This window comes from Periplaneta americana, chromosome 10 (genome assembly GCF_040183065.1).
Source record: "Periplaneta americana isolate PAMFEO1 chromosome 10, P.americana_PAMFEO1_priV1, whole genome shotgun sequence".
In the NCBI taxonomy this organism is placed as follows: Eukaryota; Metazoa; Arthropoda; class Insecta; order Blattodea; family Blattidae; genus Periplaneta; species Periplaneta americana.
The window spans coordinates 8700203-8727390 of record NC_091126.1 but is presented as its reverse complement, the minus strand read 5'-3'; the positions used below and the strand labels follow the sequence as shown (position 1 = coordinate 8727390).

The 27188-nt window shown below is 35.0% G+C and overlaps 1 protein-coding gene across 4 annotated transcripts in view; it reads right to left on the bottom strand.

Moving 5' to 3' along the window:
- Window positions 1-5851: 5851 nt before the first annotated feature.
- The window catches only part of LOC138707421 (protein phosphatase inhibitor 2-like), a 30956-nt gene continuing 9619 nt past the window's right edge, over window positions 5852-27188 (bottom strand). Inside the window, exons 5-6 of one of the 4 annotated variants that reach the window (XM_069836816.1) lie at window positions 22041-22112; window positions 5852-6101 (exon numbers count right to left, since the gene is read on the bottom strand). In XM_069836816.1, the coding sequence (XP_069692917.1) occupies window positions 22089-22112 (24 nt within the window). In that variant the 3' untranslated portion in view covers window positions 5852-6101; window positions 22041-22088. Of the gene's footprint in view, window positions 6102-8606; window positions 11547-19971; window positions 20319-22040; window positions 22113-27188 lie in introns of those variants that run through there. The other 3 variants (XM_069836813.1, XM_069836815.1, XM_069836814.1) reach the window with 3 other exon arrangements.

Here is a 27188-nt window from a genome sequence, read left to right as displayed (position 1 = left end):
ATGAGATTTTAATCGAGATGATTCACCAACGGAATAAGCGACAGAAAGCTGATTTAATGTGAGTAGTGTTAAATGGAATATTTTGTACTTCTTGCAGTTTGCGGCATGCCATTTTGTTTTTCATGTATATGAATGATAAAATATTCCATTTTAATGTAACACCTGAATAATACGGAAACCTGTCCACAACAGAAAAAAAATTAAGACCATGTCACTTCCGTCTTGAACAGGTTTCACTGCACCATGTATCTTCCAATTTTACGAAATCGACGTTTTGAGTTTTCTGCGTTTTTTATGCTCTATCCAATAGTGCTAATACCACGTATGAGAAAAATTACATTAGTAGCTATTTAAGTTTTCCAATAACTTGTAACATTGTTTTGGAATTACTGCTGCTAATAACAAATATGATGTGTTTTCTAATAACACGTATTAGTTACTCCATTAGAATGTGTGCTAATACCACGTATCTGACTTCATATTCTTCTAAAATGTCTCACTTGCGAAAGGATGGTTGAGTTGGTTTGGAGTTCTATAGGATCAGAACAACAAGAGAATGATTCCAAATTATGCAAGTAAAAAAATTGTTTTACTTTTATTTAAAACTATTTTAGATTTTAGTTTTTGCAATTTGTAGATACACAACTCACAAATATAGAGGAATGAGGTGAAATAGCTGCAGTTACACAATATGAAAACTCCACTCAGTTGACTTAAAATCCTGTTATCTTACAAGAAAATATAACCAGTCAGATCTGATGGATGTATGCTATCCGATATTATTAATAAATCTACCAATATTATTCTTGACACAACTGAAAGAGAATCGTGCACGCTTCAACCATTTCTATAATTAACCACACTAATCATCGAAGAGTGTCCTTGCCATTTATGTTTAACATAGGTGCCCTACCAACCACAATCAGACAATTTTGCTTCCAATACGAAGTTAAGACAATATATCAACTCTGGTAGAGAGATTCAGATAATGCAGATGATCCCAATTGTGCATTAGAATATATTAATAATAGTCTACTGGGTGTTCAGTTCAAAATGTGTCTTGGCTCGCTGTATGCCGTCATGTGGCTAGCTGATGAGCCTAGAGAATTCAATCTTCCTACACTTCCGAGCTCAGGTGTATAATCTAAGAGGCAGAGAAGTTGGCTAGCAAGTACGGCGTTCATTCTGAAGAGTACGTGCCGATACGTACGGTAACGCCAGTAGTGGCAGGAATGTGAACTGTTTGGAAATACGTACTGTCGGGATATGGGGAGAGGGTTAAGACGATTACTTACGTATTTGTTGACATTAACTTTGACGGTCAACATGAACACGGAGCATTTGATTTGTGTTGTGGAATGTTACCGTACGCAACCGATGATAACAAATACCCTGCGTACGACTTGCCGGCGCAAAACACAGTTCGAAAGAGGTTATGGTAGCACACAGACCGCCATCTGTTGCTATGACGTTCAAGTTATACCATACACGTTCTCAAGTTCAGATTGAAGAACGCCTTAAATAATAGGCAACTTCTCTAACATATCAGCTGAAACTCGCTTCAAATCGGTGACCCAACAACAGTGACGTCATGACACACTTTGAAATGAACACCCAGTATATGTTGAACAACAATCTGATACTATGGTGAGGCATAGAAGAAAGAAAACAGATAAAAAGTAATGTAGAGAAAAATTAGGTAAAAATGTAGAGAATGAAAGGTGAGGATTATGAAAGGTTACTATACTAAAAGCCAGGTTATGAACCGACTAAAGCGGAAGCAACGTTCTGTTTGTCTCTTTCTGAGCTCTGGTGCCACATAGTGGCGCAAGATTCAAAGTGTGTTCAGCGTTTGTCACCGATATGTTTAAAATAACTACTGTATATAGTTTTCGATAACACTATCTACAATATTAGTAATTCAAATTACTGTTTTTAAGAATGCACGAGCTAATGACGCTGGTACGAAATGCGACTCATAATGCACGTGGTACTGCAAATGAACTGGCTACACTGTCTCCGTGTTTCCGTTGCCAGATTTTCGTTAGCAGACGACATTTTCACGCGAGGTCCAATGAAAAGCTCCGTTCTCGTTCTCCCCTCCATCCCCCACACTCAACGTGTCATCACTGCACAGGCTACCCCTCTAACCCGCACTTTCCTCTCGCCCATCCAACTACTTCCTGTTTCGTCGGTTCATAACCTGGCTTTTAGTATAGTGAAGCAAAGACGGAAAAGCCACTAGCAAACCAAAATGAGCTGCTAGAATGATGGATCAAACCTGCAAACTTTGCAGGAATGTAGCTGACACTGAAAAAATGAGAACAATGTAATTCCAGAATATTTCATCTGAACATACCACTTGTGTTTTGAAAAATTGCTAAGGAAAAGACTGCCTCAATGTTACTTATTTCATATTTTAATGAAGTGTTTCAATGGAGGAAGGGCAAGCACTGTGTGTGTTGCCACCATGAAGTTGGAAATATTATTTTTGAAGAATGGAGAAAGCATTATGAGCAAAACGAAAGAGCTATTACATAAGAGAAAGAAAAAAAAAAGGATAAAAAAGATGATGAGAAAAAATTATGTTAGTAAAGATATACCCCTTTGTGCAAGCTGGTGCTATTTATTACAGGACAAAGCCATAATTTTACTTATATAATCCTGATATGTTGTAGTTTAGTCAACTGTCCAAAGACAGGTGTGAATCACACAAGTGATACCAACATTGCACCACTTATGAGGCAACTAGGCCAGGAGATAATGACGTAGAGTGGCCAGTTCCTTTCCCCCTCCATTGTATACATCGCTGATTAGCTACATATTCCACTAATCAGACTTCAGATGTATAAAAAAAATTGTTCTTCCTCTGACACATATCGTCAAGTGAGATATGTATTGTCTGATAATAGATGTACATATCGACCAGAATCACAATCAGAGGCATCCTGATATGTATCAGTCAGAAACTATTGGTGGAACGAATCCGACGTAGGCAAGCTAACTTCTGCATTTGCAAACTGTTTTGACGATTAAATTATGTCGAAGACCACTGTTTACAGTTAAAACTGCCAATCATAATATACAGTGGTAATTGTTTTAATAAAACAAAAATTGCGTGATATCAAACGCTCTTTTTAATTCTTCAATTCAATATGTCACTATAATGCAAAAATGCCTCGTGAAGAGACACATTCAAATGGAGTGTGACAGTGTACATGCCTGCATCGAACAAAGGCTAAAGCATTATTCTCCCAAGTGATTTTGTAAAATTCACCAAACAAGTACGAAGAAATCCATTTCCTTATGACACCAAGTACTTATCCTTTAACTATGCCACAAAACAAATTCAATGTTATGATCCAGTTTGTCCCAGAAGAAAAAGTGATGCCACTACGAATGAGGTAAGGCCGTAAGTATTGTAAGAGAAAATTCAATACAAACGCTCATTTCATCATTTATTTTCAGTATTTACCAAGACGTGCTTCCTGTCAAAGTTAAAAAAAAGTTATCCTGTGAACCTCTATGATGCTCCCAGTTCCAATACAACACAAAGTGCCAGCACTTAACAGGAACTCAAATCAGTTATTGTCAGCCATTTTATGACAATTTGCCACATTATAATTTTTGATTTTGTCATTTCTTACTTTTAGACAATTATACATTAAATAATATCAGCATACGTGACACACAGTTAGCTGAATGGCTGGAGAGTCTGCTTTCCACATTGATAACTTGGGTTCAAATACTGGCAAGCCCATGTGGAATTTGCGGTAGAAAGACAGTATTAGAATGGGAGGTTTTCATGGGATAATCCCGTTTCCCCTATTGGCATTCTACTATTGCTACATTAATCATCATTTTCATCACACTGGTGCTATGTAGATCATCATCTATGATGCACCAAAGGCAACGCTCTTCAGAAACGACCTACAAGTATGGCTCATTCCTCTAAGGAGGAACGCTAGGGTCTATGAAGCAAAGTCAAGTATTCACCATTGAAAAAATAAATAAGAAAATGTTAATATAAAACGGTGTGATTTTGCATATTCATGGAAGAATGGAAAAATAGTGTAATTATTCCCATATATAAAACAGGAGATAAACAGAATGTTGAAAACTATAGAGGGATTAGTATCCTCAACACATGTTATAAGATATTTAGTAGGATTTTAAATGAAAAATTAAAAAAAACATGCTGAAACTTTCCTTCTGGAGTGTCAAAATGGCTTTAGAAAAGGAAGATCATGTGTAGATCCATTATTTAGTATCAAACTATTGTTGGAAAAAAGAAGAGAATTTAATTTAGAAACCCATATAGCTTTTATTGATTTTGTGAAAGCTTTTGATAAAGTCCGAAGAGACCTTTTATTCGACATATTACAAGAAAAAAATATTCCAAATTTGCTATTCCAAAATATAATAGAAATCTACACGGACAGCAAAATATGTGTCAAAATAAATAACTGTATATCCGAAAGAAAATTAGTTAATAATGGAGTTCGACAAGGTTGTCCACTATCACCAACTTTATTTAATATTTATATAAATGAAATTATTTTAAAATGGAACCAAATCTACACATCAGGAATCAAAATAACCAGTGCTCTAACATTAAATACCTTACTCTATGCCGATGATCAAGTCATAATTTCCAATTCAGAGGATAATTTACAAAGAGGATTGTATACATTAAATGAAATATTAAAAGATTTTGGGATGGAAATTTCAGCACAAAAATCAAAAGTAATGGCATTTTTAGGACAAGACCCAGTGAGAAGTAAGATAATACACAATAACCAATGCCTCGAACAAGTGCAAAATTTCAATTATCTGGGTTGTGAAATATCTTATCAAAATGAAAAAGATGTGAACAAGAAAATTACCAAATTTACACAAATTCTAGGAATAATAAACAATACATTAAAAGCTAAATTAGTACAAAAATCTACAAGAATAAAAATATATAATACACTAGCATTACCCACCCTTCTATACGGAAGCGAGATTTGGACATTAAAGAAAAAAGACATGAACAGAATCAAAGCAACGGAAATGAAATTTTTCAGGAGAACAGCAGGATATACTCTTTTAGACCGAAAAAGGAATGAAGAAATTTTAGAACAATTAGAAGTAGAGTCAGTAGAAGAAAAAATCACCAGATACAAATTCAATTGGCTAGATCATGTAAGAAGAATGGAAAATTCAAGAATCCCAAAAATTATGATGCAATATAAACCTAGAGGACATCGTCGACCAGGAAGACCGTTAAGAAGACTGCTAGATGGGGCCGAAACAGGTCTACAGAGGCCTAATTCGTGAAGGATGATGATGATGATGATGATGATGATGTTAAACCTGAAATTTCAATTATGTAATTTCATAAATTAGAATTTTACTACAGGTATTTTTTTTTTGTTAATTAGTTCCTTTTATTTGTTATTCTTCAGTAAAATGTCTTATATTAATATTAAATAAAATATCTGAAATCTTAAAAACATAGTAAGAAAATAATAGCATAATTTTAATTAATAACACGTATCAGTTCTTTATTCACGTTACAATATGTTAAAACATTGAAAAATCTCGAAATCTAATAACTTTTTTAGAAATCCTTTCAAGATAAGTAAAATATAATAATCTTACAGAGTATTATCAGTCTAGTACATACAGTTACGAAGCTCAATACATAGGAAATATGCATCCAATGACAGTTGAACTTTAGTTGCTGGCCACTAGGACGCTACTATCGCACAGTCTATTGTTTCTAGTAACCTCTCAGTTACTAACCGCTTGGAGCATTGTATTGCGAGAAATGCAAAAAAATCACCTCAAGCTTCGTACCACTAGACTGTGGTATTATCCTTTTCTGTGGTTCAAAAAGTTAGAATGCATAAATAATAAACAATGTTTATGTCCTTCCTGAAGATCGCAGTTGGGGTTTTTCTCGGGGTTCTCCAGTCTCCCCAATCTCATAAGGCATCTACATTATTCCATCAACATTTCTCCATTTCATCATCATTTCACAGCATTCCCCAAATGCCGGCTGGTGACGCATGGGATGGCTGGCCTAGGGACGAGTGGGATTGCCTTCTCGAAACCTGGGTACGCAACAAACCTTACTGTAGTCAGACTGCGAGAGTTTGGGAATGTGCCTAGCTTCAGAGTCAGTGCAATAGATCTAATAAGGTCGCAGCACTGGGTCATAGTTCCCCCTTTCCTTCAAATTCAATTCAAGACTTTATGGAATTGACCATCTTGTTTTATATCAGGATAAACAAACGCAATTTTGTCAGTGTCACAAGAAGTGCAAATTCATATTTAGACCTAAGAAATGCTGTGTTTCACTCCATCCGAAAGACTGTTTCGTAATTTACCACACACACAGTATGAATTACACTTTTCGTTATACTTTCTAAAGTTATTCATTATCAACAATTGACTATTTCATGTAATATTTCAGTTCTTTACATTTAGTACGTAATTTCAAATTATACAGCAGCTTTAATTGCCATCGCCCTTTTAAAAGGACACTGTTATCAAAGAATGTATTGTAGACAACACAATCTTTTATAAAATAAACTACTTACGATATGACATTTTATATCATCTTTTGAAATTTTATTATAATTTTTAGAAAAAATAGTTTCGGCAATATCTGGGTTAAGATAGGAATCAATACTTCATCTCCAAATTTTTCACCTCAGTTAAATTGGGTACTTAACATTTTGGTGTTTAAGTCACATGAAACACGAGTATTTACATGATAAATCACTTTTTGCTTCTATCACTCTCCTCCTTTCCACACATAATGCCATTTTCATCTGTCAGTTTAAGGCTCGGAAACAAATGTCCTAGAATTGCACTCACACTTTTCCAACCCGAACTGTTTACATCCCTTACTTCGTACTCAACTTGTATGTCCTCTACAACATTATAGAAGCAACAGATTACTGATATGTTCCCTCACTTCAAGATTATGTACATACTATAAGAATGGTTGCATTCAGTTCACGGGAGTATTGCGACATGTACCTCATCTTAGGGGAATGTCATAACAACTTCAATGCTGCCGTTTGGAAATATCCTGAGCAATAGCCAGGAAGACGGCACCCTACCCGCGAGGTGTTCTGAAGATTAGATGACTGGATGAGAACAAGCCACATGATCCCAGTTCATTCTGCCAATGCTGGTCAAGTGCCCTTTTGATGCACACAGCAACTGGAGAAGAGTTTTTACAAGCCATTGTGGATTGAAGAAAATCCAACTCTTAGTTTGCTTGCTATTGCGGGCTGGTATTCTTGGTACAAAAATTGTGGGACTGTACATGTTTCCAGGAACCCTTACTGGTGCTCTGTACACAGCATTCCTTTGGGACAGTCTTCGAGTTCTTAGATGTTCTTATTACTCAGAGAAACTTGATGTATCAGCATGAAGGAGTTCCTGGCCATTACTAGGAGGCACTGCCAGTGCACTGGCCTACAAGACCTCTGGATTTAAATCCGTTGGATTTCTTCCAGTGGGGCTATCTGTAAGAGCTTGTGTAAGGAGAACCTGTTGATAGTCCTGAGACAATCATTGCAAGACTTCACAAGGCCATAGTGACGATGAGCAATGAGCAACTATGTCATGCAGATAGAGGGAGGCATTTTCGAATATCTGTTATAAAGCCTACACAACATAACAACTCATGACTTCTGCATAATGTTTCTTTCTAGGTAATCATATTTGCCCCATTTCACTACTGATAACTTTTCACAATATCTGAGTATGTGTTGGTCGTACCTATCTGGTCCCTATCTCAAATTTACTTCCTATGAGATTTCCTTTCACATCCTGCTATTTTTGCACTTGGTCAGTATCGACTACCCTGTGTGTGTGTGTGTTATATATATATATATATATATATATATATATATATATATATATATATATATGTGTGTGTGTGTGTGTGTATCTGTGTGTGTGTACAGAGAATTATTTAATATAAATTAATTGTTTTGCAGTTGATGTGAAGGCCAATTTCTTATCAGTAAGGTTTATAAAAGGACTCCTGAAATCAAGTTGCTTTGCTTGACATTAAGGAAGACAATATTTAAAGAACCCACACGGAATTTCTTTTATATTGAGGGAGTGTTTGGGATTGAAACAAGTTTAGGTTAGAAACTGGAAAGAGCATACATTGGCTATAAATATGTGTTATCAGCAAATTGTGTGCAACAAACTGTCTGGTGCTGATATAATCATCAAGAGCTTCAGGACGAACTTACCACTTCCATACTCAGCAGATAGCAATCCATAAACACAAAAGAAACTGTATGTGCACTATTATCCTATAAGGAAGGAGGACAAAAATGTAGAGGCGCACAGAGGTAGTATAAACTGTCTTGAGTAACCACTGTCAGTTTCTTATGTATTACCATAGATCTAGTGAATGTTGTCATTTTCCAACCATACAGCAATGTGGAGATTTAAGTTATGAATGTGTCCTCAAGGACCATTCTATTGTCTTCCACCTAATCTTCATGGTACTCGTCGTAGTAAACTTCACAACATTCACTGATCAAAGTAATTCGGTTTAGTCTAAAATTAATCTGTTAATGTAGTTAAAATTTAAATTTAATTTAATATTCAATTCTTAAAGAAATTATTACTGGAATATCTTCAGTAGTCATGTGTTCATTACACTGTTGAGGGAACAACAAGTGGTAATTGGCAGCCCTGCTGTATATTGCATAGTTAAAATGGCATCCAGTGCCAGGAAAGTAAAAAGCAAAATAATTCACAAAAAATATATACATACATTTACACACTGTATTTTTCATTTAATCCTATCTTTAAAAATAGCACAGAAATTCGTCTTATTACATAGAGGAGCATCAGGTCTGCAATGGAGCTGCTGCAAGTGACAACAATAAAGGATGACAAATGAGGGAGGACAGGGAGGATATTATTTTGTAACACAAATGTATATGAAATTGAAGAGAGCACCTTCGAAAAAACTCTGTAGCCTTATTTCCTGAGCAACTGCCTACATTCTCCAATCTAACTCTCTGCATACCTCTCATAATACATATTTACTTACAATAAAATTACACTACTCTTCGTAAATTCTCTTTTCACACTCTGAGCTGACTAAAAAGGCTCGATTTCCATTCAAACAAATATCGTTGCAAAGGAAACTAGGCTCTTCAAGTATAATTCACATTATCATATTAATCACAGTTCTTCTACTTACAAACATAAACATGGCTGCATTAACAATAAAGCATCAGTATACCCAAATATTTTACAGATATACATCATTGAACGCACTGCATGTGCAATATTTACAGTTCAGACTGGTCTAACTTTGTAAGTAGACAAGAGGAGTAAACTCTTTGTATCATACCTATTCGTAACAATAGCAGTATAATCTGTGCAAAATTACACATCTGAATCTACCAAATAAATATGGACGCCTATCTTTACTTTTACAGGTAGTCACATGAAACTAAACTTTAAATACATATTTTTTAATACTCCTAATAAATAATTTATCAAAATAAAATCTATTATGCAATCCTAAATTAATCAAACTGAATAATGTATATAATTTAGTTTAATACGTAATAAGAAATGAAGAGAATTAATCTTTTTCCAGTTTCGTAAGTTGTATTCCTTCATATTTCTCTGGCCTGAAAATGGAGAACCAAAATCAAAGAAAACAATGCATCTGTCAGGGGTAACAAGATATAGGGAATGCAAGTTGCATACAGATCAGTATACAAGGAAAATGGAATATTATTCTAATCCAATTATGGATTCGGCCTCTTTTAAGATAAGAAAGGTAACACTGAAACACTGTCAGACTGACGACCATGCTCCAATAGACATAACCTATGTACATTATGTACCAAACACACTTGCACACTTTATCTCTAAAAAACATTAAATATCTCGTTAAAATACTTTGTTTTCAAATTTTATACAAATGAAGTGGTGTAGTTTACAAAAAGTTAGCATCTGAGTGATCTGGGACCTGCTGTTCCATATCGACCTACATCTAAATGGACGGGACCTATGGTTTGGCAATGAAAGCTAGATTGGGGACGAGTCGATGATGGTAAATGGACACATGAAAACACAAATGCACAGATCACCAGACATACAAGCTATATGAAGAATATTGAGCTTCAATCAAACTGGCCAACCTGTAGGCCAAATATTAAGCGTCAGGTTTCTACAGAGAGACACAGATGCAGCTCCATTACTAACCCACCAACACATCTTCAGCATTAACTAATAAATATATTCGGAAAATATCAATTGCATTACACCACTTTCATCTGATGTAAAAAGTCCTCATATATACATATAAATAGTTCTTTGATATTTCTGCAAGTGTTTCACAACTCAAGTTGTGAATTTATTTTTGTAACTTTCACGGAGCCTCCCAGTATCTCATTGTATGGATACATGCCACCACACATCAGTGTCGATCAGTTCCTCAAATTCAATTCTACTATTACCACACTTGAGAGTAATTTTAAGAATGCCAATAAAAAACTATAATCTCATGCTCAGAAATAAGACAAAATATTTTAGCACTGTAAACAAATAAATAAGCTGTTCTAAGATATACACATTCATACTTGTTCCTTCAACACAAATCAAATTGATTTTTACAGCTGAAAATTGAAATAACACAGTATCCTTATTCACTGGCTTCCTGACTGTTCTTGAATACCCTACTTCATCACAATGCTTTAATTTCACGTTCTATTGTATTTAACTACAGATAATTCACCAATTCCCTTAGACTTTCAGCAGCAAGTTGATGATTTAAATTACTCACTGCCTTCCTGATTTCTCTTAAATACTCTACTTCATCACAATGCAAGGTTCTACTGTATTTTTACTGTAGACAAATCACCAACTTCATTAGACATTCATCAACAAGTTCATGATTTAAATTACTCACTGCCTACCTGACAGCACTTAAATACTGACTTCATCACAATGCTCCAATTTCAGGTCCTATTGTATTTAAATGTAGCCAATTCACCAACTACTTTAAATGTTCATCGGCAAGTTGGTTTGCAGATTTATAAGAATGTAATTCTCCATGAAAATGGGTTAAGTTACATTACACTTCTCTCAGCAATACATAATTAAGTATAACAATAGCATGTCATTTTCTGCTAATGACTTTGTACATAGTGAATTTATGTATGAAAGCTAAAGTAATGCAAAACAAATTAATTTTGATCTTCAAACCAGTCATATTGGAGGACTTACTAAAAGCCATTCCACATAAAAGGCAAGTTAATCAGTATCGAAGAGCAACAGTTGCAAATAATTTTGCAGCAGCAAAGCATATCAAACTGAACACATTATGTGCAACACTGCTTAGCATGCCTTCACACATCACAGATTTGAACAAATATACCTTTCAATTTCTGAACTTTGCTACAATCGCAGAAGTTTTATTTATCGTAGTTATTCCTTTCACACTTGTTCTCATATGGCAACATGTCTCACAAGCGATCCACCCCTATTCCAAACTGTGAACAACACAATATGTATCTATTAACCATTTAAAATGATGCATAAACTTCATTCAGATGAATGTTCACATTTGTACACTAAAACTATAAGCTTCAGTTATCACTATATCAATATTTCCTGCAAAGACACCTACTCAATTTCTTTCAATCTCTATGATTATGCTGATCAGACTATGGCTGACTAACTGCAGAATGTGGAGCATGGTACATCATTTTAATTGACTACTGTATGCTTTGATACTTAAAATTAATAACACAGGCATGTATAGGGAAACTATTTAAGGGTCTTCTTGTATGTCATTTTTCTGTCATCACTGGTTTGTCTGTCAGCATTTGGCTGAAGCTTGCTGTTGTAGGAGAATGTATCAAAGTCTTTTTTTTTTTTTTTTTTAGAAGAGAGGGAGTATAAACGTACATTTCCACTACAGTAACTTTACCAAATGTTTTTGCGCCTATTTTAATATTTAGTAAACTAACATAACAGGTACACACAAAGTAGTGCATTGAAATGACAATACATTTTAATATTTTAATTTAAACCAAATGCATTCTTTTAGAAAATTCTAGCAAATTTTATTGTTTGTTAAGAATCTAAATTTAAATTTCTTATTTAAAACTTGCATTTCATCCTACTGCATGGAAGAGATTCATGCACTTCCTATTGTAAGTAGTATTTAAAATAGGGGATATTCAACAAAAAATATATATAAATTAAGGAATTTAACTGTTGAATCAGAAAGAAAATCAGTTTCACAGAGTAAAGTAAAAAAAAAAAAATGCTTCGGTATGTACATGCAAGTGGGATGCTAGCTACCTACGTGATGTGCTTAGATACAGTATCATAAGAAGACATTACAAAAACAGCCATTGTCAAAATTGCTATTTTTCAGGAGAACAATAAAAATAAAAAGAACAACACATCAACTGATTCCATATGCTTGTGGCTATTGCACCTATCATGGATTGTTTTTGGAATCTATAAACATTTGAAATAGTAATAAATGTGTCCTTAATTCAATTTCATTAAAATGACTAGGGCTGTCTTCATATATACCTCCATGTGTTTATTTACGCTTTAAATAAAAAAAAAAAAAGAAAACTTGCACTTACATTACACAACCAATGTATTAAAAGTGGTGAAATAAAGATAACAATAAAATTAAGCAGTATCTGCGTGCAAATTATGTGATATTATGTAAAAGCGAGTGTATATTGTACAATTCATTATATATTTTCCTCATAACTTTTTCCAACACTCTTTTAACTTATGTCTGTCACGAAAGCTATGCCAGGGATTGTTTCCATGAGATGAGTTCAAGATAGTTCCAAATATTTCAATTTCTCAGTGAAATAATTGATAAGATAAATGTGACACATGGAAGTTTATTAAATAATCCGTGGCGCGACAGCCCGTGAAGGGTCCAGACCGACCAGCCAGCTGCTGGTCTCACTCCCACACATCGAAGGAGAGGTGAAAGATCATCCAACCAGAATGGAGGTATCATGTGGTTAGCACGATGATCCCCCCAGCCGTTATAGCTGGCATTCGCAACCGGATTTCGCTAGCTATCGTAGCTCCCCAAGTGCATCACAATGCTGGGTGGACACCGGTCTCATACTGGCCGAAATTTCATGATAAAAATTCTTCCCCCATGACGACTCGAACCAGCGCGCATTCTGTAACGCGAGTTCTAGGCAGGATGCCTTAGACCGCGATGCCACAGAGAGGGATGTTGAAGTTTATTGCTCATGTGTAAAGTTATACAGGATTAACTGTCTAATTCACTTCATGTTTCTCATAAGCAGATATGAGTCTTTACTCCTATAAATTTGGATTATCCTTTTACGTTGCATACTTATTAATATCATGGCATGTGACTGCACATGGTTGATTTACACCAACTAATGTTCGAATCACTCTAAAACTTTTAAGTTTTATGGTAAAGAATGGGGGCATTCCCTGCAGTCAGAAAGAATGACAGCCACCAACTGTCAAATACTTGAGAAAACACAAGAGATCAAACTACATTGGCAGTGCACTTGCAAGGTCTTGATGTGTTGTATAAATGGTACACTTACATTCACAAGTCGTAACTAATGAAGAAGCTACTATTTTATGTAAAGTTTGCATCAAGCAAACTGTCCACAGTCACATTCTCACATGAAGGTAGGGAGGAAAAATAGCATTACTGAGAAATTCAAGTTTCAATACCTCCGACATTCGTGACTTTCAACCAGTGGATGAAATGTTTAACGTTCCCTTACATGAACATTTTCACATTTAAACCCTTTGTGAATGGACAGTTCTGTAGTCCCAGTTGCCAACAATAAAATGAGCTATACAACATAAAATCACTGAAAATAGACATTCCCCTCTTTTTTCCCCCTTACCCTTCACATAATCCACTGTGTTCTCGAATTCACATTCATTCAATTTAAGATAACAGCAGCAGTGGTTACAGTAAAAAAAAATATATATCTCTCTCTCTCTCTCTCTCCCCCTCCCTCCCTCACTCTCTTTCTCTCTCGTACCCTTGACATATGGAATTACAATGGTACTGCGGGGTTCAGGGGGAGACGAAATAATGTCCTTGTTTTTCCTGTTAACACTAACTTTACGACTTGCTATCCGCAGTACCCAATTTTCAATAAATAAGGAACATTTTCTCAGAAACTACTTGAAATAAGGTAATGAAACTTTGTACACTCCTTTATTATTGCATAATGCAAGTTTCCCTGCAGAAAATTTGTTTTTGTGAATATTTAAAGAACTTCACTTTGGCAAAGCAATGATATATTTTATTTTAAATACTACTACATCTTTTAAATTTATTTTGAAAAAACCAATTTAATTTTTTTAAATTCTGTCTGAAGGAATTTGTTACATATAATGTAGAGCAAATGTGTACAAAATTTTAGAACCACATCTTCAATAGATCGTGAGAAAATGTTCCTTATATTTTGTGATATGAGGTTAGGTTAGGTGGGTTCGTAATTAGGCTTCCTGACATGGTAAAGTATTGTAACTATCATAATAGAGCCTGTCATTGTAAATACCTGTACCAAATTTCAGATGGAGAGCTAAAAATTGTGGGATCATTGATTAATTACATATAACAGTGTATTTGAGACTACATCTTCCCTTGAACTCTACACTTAATCTGTCAGTTAAGCTTATGTGTAACTAGTAATAAAATTTAATAAAATAAATGTAGGAAAAAAAAATCTGCTGTTAAACACCTTCCCTACTTTTGTTGTTCTCTGAATGGTAACACTAATGAGGAATCAGTAATAGTAATGTTATATCATTAGAATTTCTGTACAATCTTCAAGGAAGCCCCTGGCACTTCTTTCATGACAAACACACTAATAACTTTGGAGTCATTAACCCATTAATGCCCAGATAAAAAAAGGAATTCATAATCGTATAATTTTATAATATTATAATTGTTACATCTTACTGAGTACAAATACACAAAAATTTCAGTTTTGTCTCTTCCGGTATCGTAGATATGGCCTGTATGATATAACATACGCTGGGCAGTTACAGTGTCAGTTTCATACAAATACTTCATAGGCCCCTACAATGTAAGAAAGGAATTTTTAACTAATATTTGAACAATATATCCATGTCTAATCACTTTAATTATTATTTTAGATACTTCAACAACATTTTTTTTTTCGGTTTTCTTCATTCTTCATTCACTATTCATCAAGTATCAGGATGAAGATCAACATTACATTTAACGCAACATAATTTAGCACATTTCCCACGGTAAGCACATCTGCGCCGAGTACTTTACCAGACAACTAGGTGATCAAGTCTATAATAACGTATTTCATTGAGAACTTGGTTTCTCCCTTTAGGTGTTACAGTCTTAGAAATGCCCATTAGTGGTGTTCCAAGCAATGTGTTTACAATTTGTCTTGTGAATTCCAGCAAAGATATTGCCTTCTGATATTGTCTGTAGGGCATCCACAAGTTGACTACTGATCCGTTGATACAAAATCTGATAAGTGGCCAGTACCATTTCTTGAACCATAGTGAAAGTCGATAGAGTCCTCTCAATTTGCCAAACATGTCCACACCACCTATACACGCATTATATATTTTTATAACTTTCGGTTGTTGAACAATGATTTTTCTCTCATCCTTAGTGCTTCACCATGAGCATGAGCCTAAAGAAACTACATCTAGTGTTGCTGCATTTGTTGCTATAGTGAACTGAGCATTGTCATTCCATCGTCAGATTACTAGATGTATCTCTGATGGCATGGCAAGTACCTCTAGCAGATTTTTTCAGATCCTTTGGAGGTGCCTTTTCAATTTTATCAGCTGTTATAATTCCAAAGCACGTGATATTTACTGCTGAAAATATTTACAATAACCCGAAGGAAGTGAAATAATTGTCTATAAATAGTTACTGTCATCAGGTAGCAATTCAACACAAAGCATCTATGTAATAGCATTTCCTAGAGTCATCCCTGGTGCTTGTTCGACTCTCTCCGTATACGGTTCGAACTTTATAAGGTAGGTACCCTGCAGGCATCGTCAAGCACAAAGGCTTATACCCAGATCTGATTGTTTCTCATCGTATCAATTGCTGGATACTATGATGACAAAAATATGGTTCCAATGCTTCGTCAACTGAATATGAATTTGGAACAATGTCAACCATGTTCTGGAACATTTCATTTAGACGATTGAAGAGGGGCCTAAGTTGGTATATTTTATCATTCTTGTCAATTGTGTTATTGTGATTGAAATGAAGGAAATTATGAATTGTTTCAAATTTGTTCCTGGTGATACAGATTGCAACTAGAATGTTATGGCTATTAGGACGAATCTCCCAGTACATTCTTCGCGAAGGCAATTAGAGATAACCAGACAAAAATAAAATGCCAAGGTATTGATACATGTCTTCCATAGATCCTATGATATATGGATAATCTTTCATTACGGCATATTTTACAGTTTCTCGAATTGTGTGAGTAATACACAACAGTAAGCTAAATGCCACCACTGTCTCGAGTAGCCTACTCACTCATCCTGCACGGAAAGGATAATACGTCAGTATTCCGTAGAATACCCCTTTGACCTCTTTCCAGGGGTTGGAGTTAAACACCTCTACTCTAGGCTTATAGTTTGTAGGTTTTTTGCCGTGCATTTCACACATGCTCCAAGGAAAATTCATCTAACAGAATATACAGAAAATGATATCGTTACTGCTCAGCGTATGATATATCATACCATATTTAGAAACTGAAATTGCTATGCTTCGGTACAAAGATACATGTACGCCAAATGGCCTGAATTATTCACGAATACCTAACAAGTAATATTATCACTAGTTTCATAATTCATGATATAATCTATATTGAAAATAAGTACCTTTATTCCAATCAATGTTTTCTTTTCTTTAAAATCCAAACTCGAAACTTCATACTAACAAGAGAAACGATCACAGAGCATTCAACAATGCCTGAATCTTAAACCACATCCATGTACTGCCTATGTGAAAAAAATTGTTAACTTGAAGTCAAAGGGAAATGAATGAAAAAAAATTTCTCACCCCGTATTTTTAATCATATGCTGGGCATTAATGGGTTAATTTAAAATTGCAAAGCATGCTTGATGACATGTTTTATACCCATATTCACCACAACTTATATGATTAACTTCCAGTGAGTGCAGAGGGAGTCAGAAGGAACAATTTGCCATAAGAAACCGGTGTCAGGAATTATACCATTTAACTGTCATAAGTCATTAAAATTAATAAAACAATGTGTCCGTGTTATATGATAGGCGATAGGACAGCCTTTTGACACAATGTCCTCCATTGGTTTAGGTGCTTTTGACTAGCAGGTTGATATTTCTTGAACTCTTATGTTACCTAAGGTGTCACTTTCACATAGAACGTATCTTTGCCCTCGAGGTCGCCAGTTCAGTTTATGTTTTTTATAGTATGGCTCAACTGCAAGTAGTGGCAGAGAAGCTGACCAGATTTATTGGCAACGATACTTGTTACAATGTCACATGAAAGACTGTTTTCTGAAAAGATGAACTGGAAGACGGAGGTCCTGTTATTTGGCCACTGTGATCCCCAGATTTAAGCCAACTAGGTTGTTTCTTGTGGGGCCATGTCAAAAAATTATTTACGAGACACCTGTTAACAGAGATGATTTCCTGCAACAGGGTCCAAGTTATAACTAGAATTTTCTGAAGGACATGACAGTCAATACTTCGGAATTACACTCTTTATATTGAGGTCGAGGGACACCATTTCGAACACCTCCTATAATGTAAGTTCTTTGAATAACTTCTGCCATTGTTTGATAAAGAATATATTCGTTTTAAGTAGAATACTAACAATCATTGTGTGACCAGTCTCCTGTACAACATTCACAAATTGCAAACGGGTAAGAGAGACTACATGGTGGTGTGAGCACATGTATGGACTTCCAGCATGTAAACTGTGACAAATTGTTCCTTCTCATCTCCTATACCAACACTAGAAGTGTTTGTAACATAGTCAAGTGACGATAGTAATTCTGATTTTTTTCAAAACTATCCAATATTTTGTGTTCATTATCTGTCCATATGCAGTCATTTGTTAACTTTTAAGGTAATTTGTTTTAATTTCTAGGGCATTTCATTGGTCCAGCTATTTTTAGCTCGTCAACATCTGCCCCCTAGTCATGACATACTCTTTTTTTTTTTTAACTTTGTTGTTGGCTAGTCAACTGTCCAAAGACAGGTTTGTACATCTAGTACAATTTCAAACACGAGAGTTGCCAAAACCGTTTAGGAGTATAGTGTTATTTCTTATTATTGAAGCACATGGTTGTCTTTCTGATGGATTTATGTCAATTTCCTATAATAATGGGGAGACCAAAATAAATAAGAGATAATTGAATGTAGAGTGTGTATTTGGAAATTCCAAAGAGTCAATTACCACAATAAAAAATATAGAGAAGGTGTTAGCTTTAGCAAAATTGCTAGTGCAATGCAAATTTCGAAAGACGATGTTAAACATTGTTTACACTCTCTTTGGATCCAATACAATAAAGTACAATCAAAAACAAAAGATAAAATAAAGCTTGCTAAGACGCACAAAGTTCATATTATTGTGGTCACAAGGAAAGAAGCAACTTTTGACAACTCTGTAATGTATATTTTTGAAATCTCATTCACTCCCTGAATCCCTCAGCCAATGGGAATTGGATATATCACTCGCCTTTCTAGTGCCACACATGAAGTGGACACACCTTTGTCACACATATATTCTGTAAAGTTCCTTCCACATTTATCTGCCTGCCTAACTACCCACCCGCCTTTCAGCTGACTGTCATTGGGGTGAGGGAAGGGGAATGCTGTTTTGTTGCAACATCGCACTTTGGCTCTGTACATTTCATGTGCTTTACTAGAAATGTCAAAAGTTGCATCTTTCTCTGCGACCACAATAAATTATTCATTTCATTCTTTGTAGTTTTTGAAGGAGATTGGTTGTAACACAATAACTTAATATTATTCTCTATTTTTATTCATTCTTTGAGCCAACATCTTCCTATTTCCGTAGTTGGCTGTTTTTCTCAGTTTTATAATTGAAGCAGCTGATAAGTACAGTAAGCTTTTTCTTGCATTCCAACATACGAAAATCTGTCTTTAACATAATCACTAGGAAGTATCAACATAGATGCAAATCTGCAGCTGAATTGCTGCTGCAAAAGTAGCGTCTTGTGTGTGAATAGACTTGCAATCTCCTAATGCAACTATTGCAGCTCTTAGGTTATGTACCATGAAAAGTTGTGTACTGCATGATACTTTTGGTTATGTGTGAACATGACACACAAGTTCTGCTGCTGCAGTAAAAAATGTTGCACACCAAAAGTAGTGCCACATAGTCATAGCTTTAGTTATAACAGTAGTAGTAGTAGTAGTAGTAGGAATAGTAGTAGTAGTAGTAGTAGTAGTAGCAGTAGGAATAGTAGTAGTAGTAGTACAAATAGTAGTAGTAATAGTAGTAGCAGTAGTAGCAGTAGGAATAGTAGTAGTAGCAGCAGTAGGAATAGTAGTAATAGTAGTAGTAGTAGTAGGAATAGTAGTAGTAGTAGTAGTAGTAGTAGTAGCAGCAGTAGGAATAGTAGTAGTAGTAGTAGTAGTAGTAGTAGTAGCAGCAGCAGTAGGAATAGTAGCAGTAGGAATAGTAGTAGTAGCAGTAGGAATAGTAGTAGTAGGAATAATAGTAGTAGTAGTAGTAGCAGTAGGAATAGTAGTAGTAGTAGTAGTAGTAGTAGCAGTAGTAGTAGTAGCAGTAGGATTAGTAGTAGTAGTAGTAGTAGTAGTAGTAGTAGTAGTAGTAGGAATAGTAGTAGTAGCAGTAGGAATAGTAGTAGTAGGAATAATAGTAGTAGTAGTAGTAGCAGTAGGAATAGTTGTAGTAGTAGTAGTAGTAGTAGTAGTAGTAGTAGGAATAGTAGTAGTAGTAGTAGTAGTAGTAGTAGTAGTAGTAGCAGTAGCAGCAGCAAAAGCAGTAGTTGTAATCATAATCTTAGTCACAGTAGTTTTTAGTCATATTAGCAGCAGGAACAGCAGTAGCCATTAGTATTAGCAGTTCTAATGACGACAGTTTGACTTCTTTTGACTTCTCCCAAGGATGATTTGCAATACCATTGCAGTGAAATGTATTTTTGCAGTATCAACACATTCAATATCTTGCTGAAATTCTCATTGGTCTCCTCTTCATGGCATGTCATGCTGCCTGTTCGCTGAAAAAAGTTTAATTTTAAAGTAGCCTGCAACACTGAAAAGCCTTTTATTATTATTATTTTTTTTTTTTTTGCATATTTCTTATCCAAAAATTATCTTCCAAGTCATTTCAAGAAGTCATTATTATGTAGGGTTTTCTTCCTATAATTATTGCAACCAGCATAATAGGCTTTAAAAAGTTAATTTTGTGACTGATTTCCCACATTTAATTTATACTTTGTATTCTACAAGTTACTATTTCAGTCACTACTATCAGCTTTCACTATACATAATTCATCATTGTGATGTCGTCTTGTGAGCAATAAACCACAAACACAACAATTGTCTTCAAAATATTCTGATGCCAGACATCCCAAATTAATTTCAAGACACAGTCCTATATTTAATAAAAATGTTCTCTGTTCTTTGTAATCCATTCACGGGATGTTGACTTCATCAAATTTTTAAACTTACAGTTCAGTGGTTTAAATGTCGGTAGTATATGGATGGCAAGACTATGGACAATATAGTATCAAATTACTAAATGTTTGTTTTAACTATACCACCATCAAATGCATTCATAGACAATGTGTTTTCTGAAATGTCCTTAAAGTAAAAAGATCACACTCGATTTAATTAATGCAAAGTTGTGCAATTCAATCAATTGTTCTAATAGATCTTACAAACGTTTTTCAATCAAGATAAATTAAATAACTTGTTGATATGATGTCTGGAAATGACAATTACAGATAAGTGCATAAAATGAAAACTTTTTATAAAAACGTATTACAGAGGCATTCATTCATATGTTTCTGCTACTTACCCTGGCCTGAGATATTGGGATGTCTCATATTTGGATCGTCATTTAAATTAGGAAATTTGATCATTGTCCTTTGTTATAAAATTTGTAATTCATTGTTCTGTTCTTACTGGACGTTTCAAAGGCTACCTCTATCTTCATCTTCAGGTGAACGGAAAGGACCAAAAATGGGAAAACTCTATTGTATTAGTCCTGATGACGAAGGTAGATTTAAATTCCATTATATATATTTTTTTTTGTGTCAAGAAGACATCTTTCCAATGAAAAGCCAGCCTTGGCTCCTCCCTTCCTTCAAATCTAAATATCATAATCTAATTTGTCATCTACGTCACTGAATAACTGGATTTCAGTTACAATAATTTGGACGTGAAAGTAACACTGAAATATTTACCAGCGGTTCAGAAAGTGGTGATTAGTGCATCATTCTTATCTCTAGTAACAGACGGAATTTTGTTTACCTGCTCTTCATATTATCAAGCTTTTTTTTTAATGCACATTCCAGAACTACCATATTTTGTAAATAACCAGTTTCAAATGTTCCACTGAACAGTATGTCAACTTGCTTTTCATGTGGAATATAAAGCTTGGAACACCTGATTCCATATATAAAGTTTGCAAATGTTGTCACTTTAAAATTTAAGATATATACGCCTCACCTCCACAGCTGCATGAATAAAAAAAATTCAGACCAAAACTGACACTTAACAATAATTATTACATAAGCACATTGTAGTTCATTGCCTTCTTATTTAATGTTGTCATTTTCATCACTACCAGCATCATCACTGATGCTGCCACCACAAAAGCCGACAGCCACCAGCACCAGCACGACCACCACCACCACAACTACCACCATCAGCACCACCACCATAACCACCACCACCGTCTTTTCTGACAAATGTAATAAAATGAAAAATCTAACCTCCTTTTAATTTAGCATCTTCTTCATTGACTTGCTTAAAGACATATTCTAGTCAATCACATCATCGCCATCCTGCAAGTAGAAATAGTGTCAACCTGAATTCAATAATTATTTAAAGACATTTTAAAAATTGTTTTCTTAAATATAGGAGGAATAATAGTCTTTTTCCTCTGAGACAGATGTTTTGTACTGTCAGCGAGTACTTAGTACAGAACTACAGACGTTATTTCATTACAAAAGTCACTGGGGTACAGTGTCACAGTTTCTGCTTACATGTGTTACTGCATAACTAGAAAGGATCATGGTTCAGTTAAAGTACTCTATTACATAAAGAGTGTTACATATAAAAAGGGACCACTTGGCAGCTTCTAGTCTCCGAAATAATATTAAAAGAACAATGGGAGGATACCTTTGCTACAATCACATTCTAAACAATCAACTGTATGGCTCAAGTTGTGCGTCAAATGAATCACGTTCAAATCACTGTTTATACAAAGGCAGAAAAGCGACTACTTAGTGATGCATAATGATTTACGTCTTTTATCTGCTTCTCAATGAGTATGGGTCTGCTGTGTGCTAGTGTTTAAGGATGTAGAAAACATCAGCATACGATGTTATTGTGAGGTTGTCGCCTATAGTTGTAATTGGATGCTTGTCTGGACATCTAAGTCAGCTTTATTGTATTCATTAGTCTATGCAGTAGGGTACTGTTGAGTTTGGAATTTTAAGTAGAAGTAGAGGCCTATATCATTATGTTATAATTATTGTGATGTATTTTTAGGACACACACAACTATTTTTCAACATGACAGAGGACAGTGCCAAATCCGAATTTATTTCCAAATCACTAAAAAAATATTCACATTCAGATTTACTGTCTGAAACAGCCAATGTAATGTCAGAATATTTCAGTGTTCCTTTGCTTGGTGAAAAAGTTTCATCTAAATATACTGTAGTGAATCTGAAGACAATTTGTAAGAGATTATGGAGAGTCCTATTGATTTAGAGATAAGTATTGTGCACAACATCCCCAACAGCTTCCGATTTTTCAAAAAAAGTTAAGGAATTTACAAATATGAGTTGCAGCTACAAAGAAGAAACTGCACCAGACATTTTCCAGAGAACTTTACTTTTTCTTCAAGACTACAGTGCCAAGAAGCTGATTCTTATTGTAAAAAGCATATTAATCATCATGTTTGTGCTAATACTTGGTGCGATGAACACACTAGTACAATTGTCTCAAGAAAAAATCGTCGGACCTGAGAGGATAAAAACAAAAGGAGGGAGTACTTCAAGCCAAATATGCCTGAAATCGGTACGACGGATATGACGTCAAACTACACCTTTTACGCCCCATAATCCACTGCGAAATACCGCCAATTGCCAAATATTAAATTGCTACTATCGGTTTTGGTCATACGCAAACGGATTAGAATGGATCTGGAGGTAACAGGACTACTAGTAGATTATTATATCAATGTATATTTCACTGTATATTTATTAAAAGTGTTACGGTTGTGACATGGACTAAACACTTCATTTCTACATTCTTTCTTTTATCAAGAAGGATTTTGGCATTCCTTCATATGTTGAAGCATAGGGGGACATATAAACGGACATATTCTGGAGTTGAGCCGAACAGGATATTAGCTTATTTATAAAAAACAACTCCTGCTGAACTCGACTACACTTTTGAAATATTCACAACACGAAACAATTTGTAATCGTAATAATATGAACAAAACAGCTGGTAAACACACCGGAAAAAGAGATGAACTATGGGTAATTTGACGGCCATACCGTTTCAAGCTTATGGCCCGGGGTTGGGTCGGACTCTTGTTCGGGTCAAAATCGAAGTTTTAATGTAGAGTTAACAGATTGTTTCAAAGAAAGATGGGTATGTGGCCTCCTAATCAATAATCATTCGAGAATTAATGGAATGTTCATCACTTGGTATCTTCGTAACACCATGTGTGGTCTAGTGGTCTCCAATGCAGGAAAAAGATTTCTTCGTATAATTTTTCATTCCCTTTGATTTACCGATTGTAAGCTTATACGATTTTTTGTTGTATGGCACACCAAACGATTTTTAAAGAAAAACCCTAGAACTAAGACACTGGTAAAATATTTTCAAAGGCAGGACCATTTCCCGAAATGTCTGTATATAATAAAATGAGTCCTCCTCAATGTCTTGGAAGACATACATTCCCTGCAACTGCCAACGAATTATGATAGCTAATTTAGAATGCCTGTGATGTCCCAGGAGAAAGGTCAGATTTAATTGCATATAGGCCTATGTTATGGTCCATGCCTCAGGGATTGCGGGAAGTCATCCAATGGCATGAGAGATGAACTTGTTATTAAAAATGTGTTTTTCTAATTTTAAATTATTTTATTTCAATTATAGAAGATGATGGTCTTATTTTGTGCCACAGTTGTGTTTTTGTCATAAAATAATACTTTCTTTCTTAGTTTTCTATGTCAGTGCCTAAAATGCATGACTTATTTTTTCGACATGCATTAACTAACTTACCTTAAAAAAAAACATAAATTCAACTGACACCAACCTGGGAACTCTGTGCTTGAGCTAAGACAACACATTGCAGTTAACACCTTTCCATTATTATGATATGAACCCTGCTACTCCACCATAAGAGTTTAAAAATATAAATTCCAAAATGAAATCATGTCTATGGTAGCTTAGAAACACATGTTACTTCGGTGCTTAATGACAAATTAAATTGTATTAAAATGTAGGAAACGTAAGTCAATAATTTACCTACTAAATTCAGTCCTGAAAAGGGCGCAAATAGCCATAGTAGCCGACACGCCCTCTTTAAACCTCCATAGATGTGGATGCTTGTACATAATCTTACAAAATGGAGGACTGACCTTATGTTACTCCCAACTAACTAGGGTGACCAGATTTTTTATGGTCCAACAGGGGACATCGGCAATTTCAAGAAAAACCAATAACGCTTACCTAGTCACTCTCCGTTGAAATGATGTAGAAAATACATGTAACAGCAGATACAATGATACAACTTTGCACACTAAATTTTTAGAGTATTTTAACTTTTTTAATTAAATGCATAAACACACGTAACTCCTATATATAATTATAGCCACTAAGAATTCAATTTCAGTACTGACGCATGCATAGTAGTCTTTCACATAATATTGTACATACTGAACTCTAACACACATTTTGCAAGTACTTCTCTGAAGAATATATCTTTTTAAGGATCTGTTCATTCCTATGCAGCTTCACACTAAGTTCTTCACATGAGAAATGAAAGTTTGTTTTCACTTGTAACAAAGCTGTAACTGTTTCAACTTTCAATCTTGACTTTTCATCAGACCAGATTTAGTTCATTGTGAAGAAAAATCTTTCAGCAGATTAATTATTGTCTGGAGGACACATGATTAATGACACTATTTTGAGAAGATTTTCAAATTGAATGTAACTGTTTTTAAACATTGAAAAACATCATACCACTTTTCATTTGTTGGTTTGTCACAAAATTCCTCTTTTTTTTTAACTACTTAAAAATGAATGCTGCGGCAATTCTAACGCTTCAGCGAAACATGAATGCTAAGATGACAAAAGACAAACATGCTATGTTCATCTCAAAGAGTGCATAATATCTCATATTGTGCTGGTTCTTCTATCTCATACTGAGAACCGTTCAGAAATGTGCATGATTTGCAGCAGATCCAATAAAATATTACTGAAAAAAAATCACAGCTTCTGGGGACAGCAGCTTAAAACTGGGGACATCTGGTCAGCCTATAACTAACATAACTTAAAAATATATATTCATACCTTGTATCAAGAAGATAGAGTCTTCAGGCCGAATCCCCATAATATTTTTATTATGGTATTCTATTTGGCAAACATTCTGTAGTAATATCGCAACACAGAAGCCAAAAACAGACCTATGCACTGTCTGCACACAAAACCAAACTGCTATAGGAAAGATTGCCATGATGGATGAAAACGAAAAGAAAATACTTATTCAACAGTCGACCAATCATCAAAGTCATGTTAAAGAGAAGGATATTGCCTGTAAGGATACAACTGAGAAGTACCAGAACACCATGCAGAAACTACACCCTCCTATGAATTTGGGACCTGACAGCTGTACACTTACAGTGAAGGTATAATGCACAGCTTTGATTTTGTACAACAGCTATACCTACCATACGACCCCCGGCAAGTGAGTACATTCTTCTTCCTTACAGGGTACAAAGTGAGTCTGTTCGGTGTTGCATGTGAGCCACTAAACAAATTCGTACTGTATGTGATACCCGAAGCATGCCTTGCTAAAAAGGTGTAAATATGATTGTATCCCTGTTACATCACTTCCTTGAAAATTTTCAGGTCCAATATCCACCATATCTTTATTCGATATGAAATGCCTCCATTTATCTTCGATTAATTATGGAATTCAGGACCAAGAGAAGAAAATATATTACTCAGAGGAGACTTGGGTGATTGCTGAACATACAGTACAAAGGGTATTAATTGACGATACCATAACATCTTCGATGCAAGCCTTTTTCTCAGGGTTGTCCACCAGTCTAAAGAAGCCCACCGGTAATGGAAAGAGGCTTATCATCTTCATACAGGAAGTGATGATGTTTTTGTTCCCGATACAAAATTTGTGTATGACTCGAAATCTACAGGAGACTATCATGAAGAAATTGATTACCAATGTTTGAAACATGGTTCCAGAAAATATTGCTGAAACTAGAGCCTAAATTTGTCACTGTAACAGATAATGCAAAATATCACAGTAGAAGACTAGAGCTAGTTCCAAAGAGGTCTTGAACTAGGGATTGCAAAATACAATGGCTGCAAGAGAAGAATATCAAATATGATGGTGGCGAAATCTATAGAGTTGATACTTCCACCATAAGAAGATGAATACAATGTGTAGGGAGGATGGACAAAATGGCTGCAGCTGCTGGTAGAGAAGTTCTTATTATGCCCTGTATCACTGCACTCCAATTGAACTCATTTGGAGCCAGGTAAAAGGATATGTTTCTCGCAAAAATAAGATGTCTAACTTGGATAATATAAAGGTCTTTCTGGAAGAGGGTCTCCAACTAGTGACTCCAGAGATGCAAAGGATGTGTTCAACAT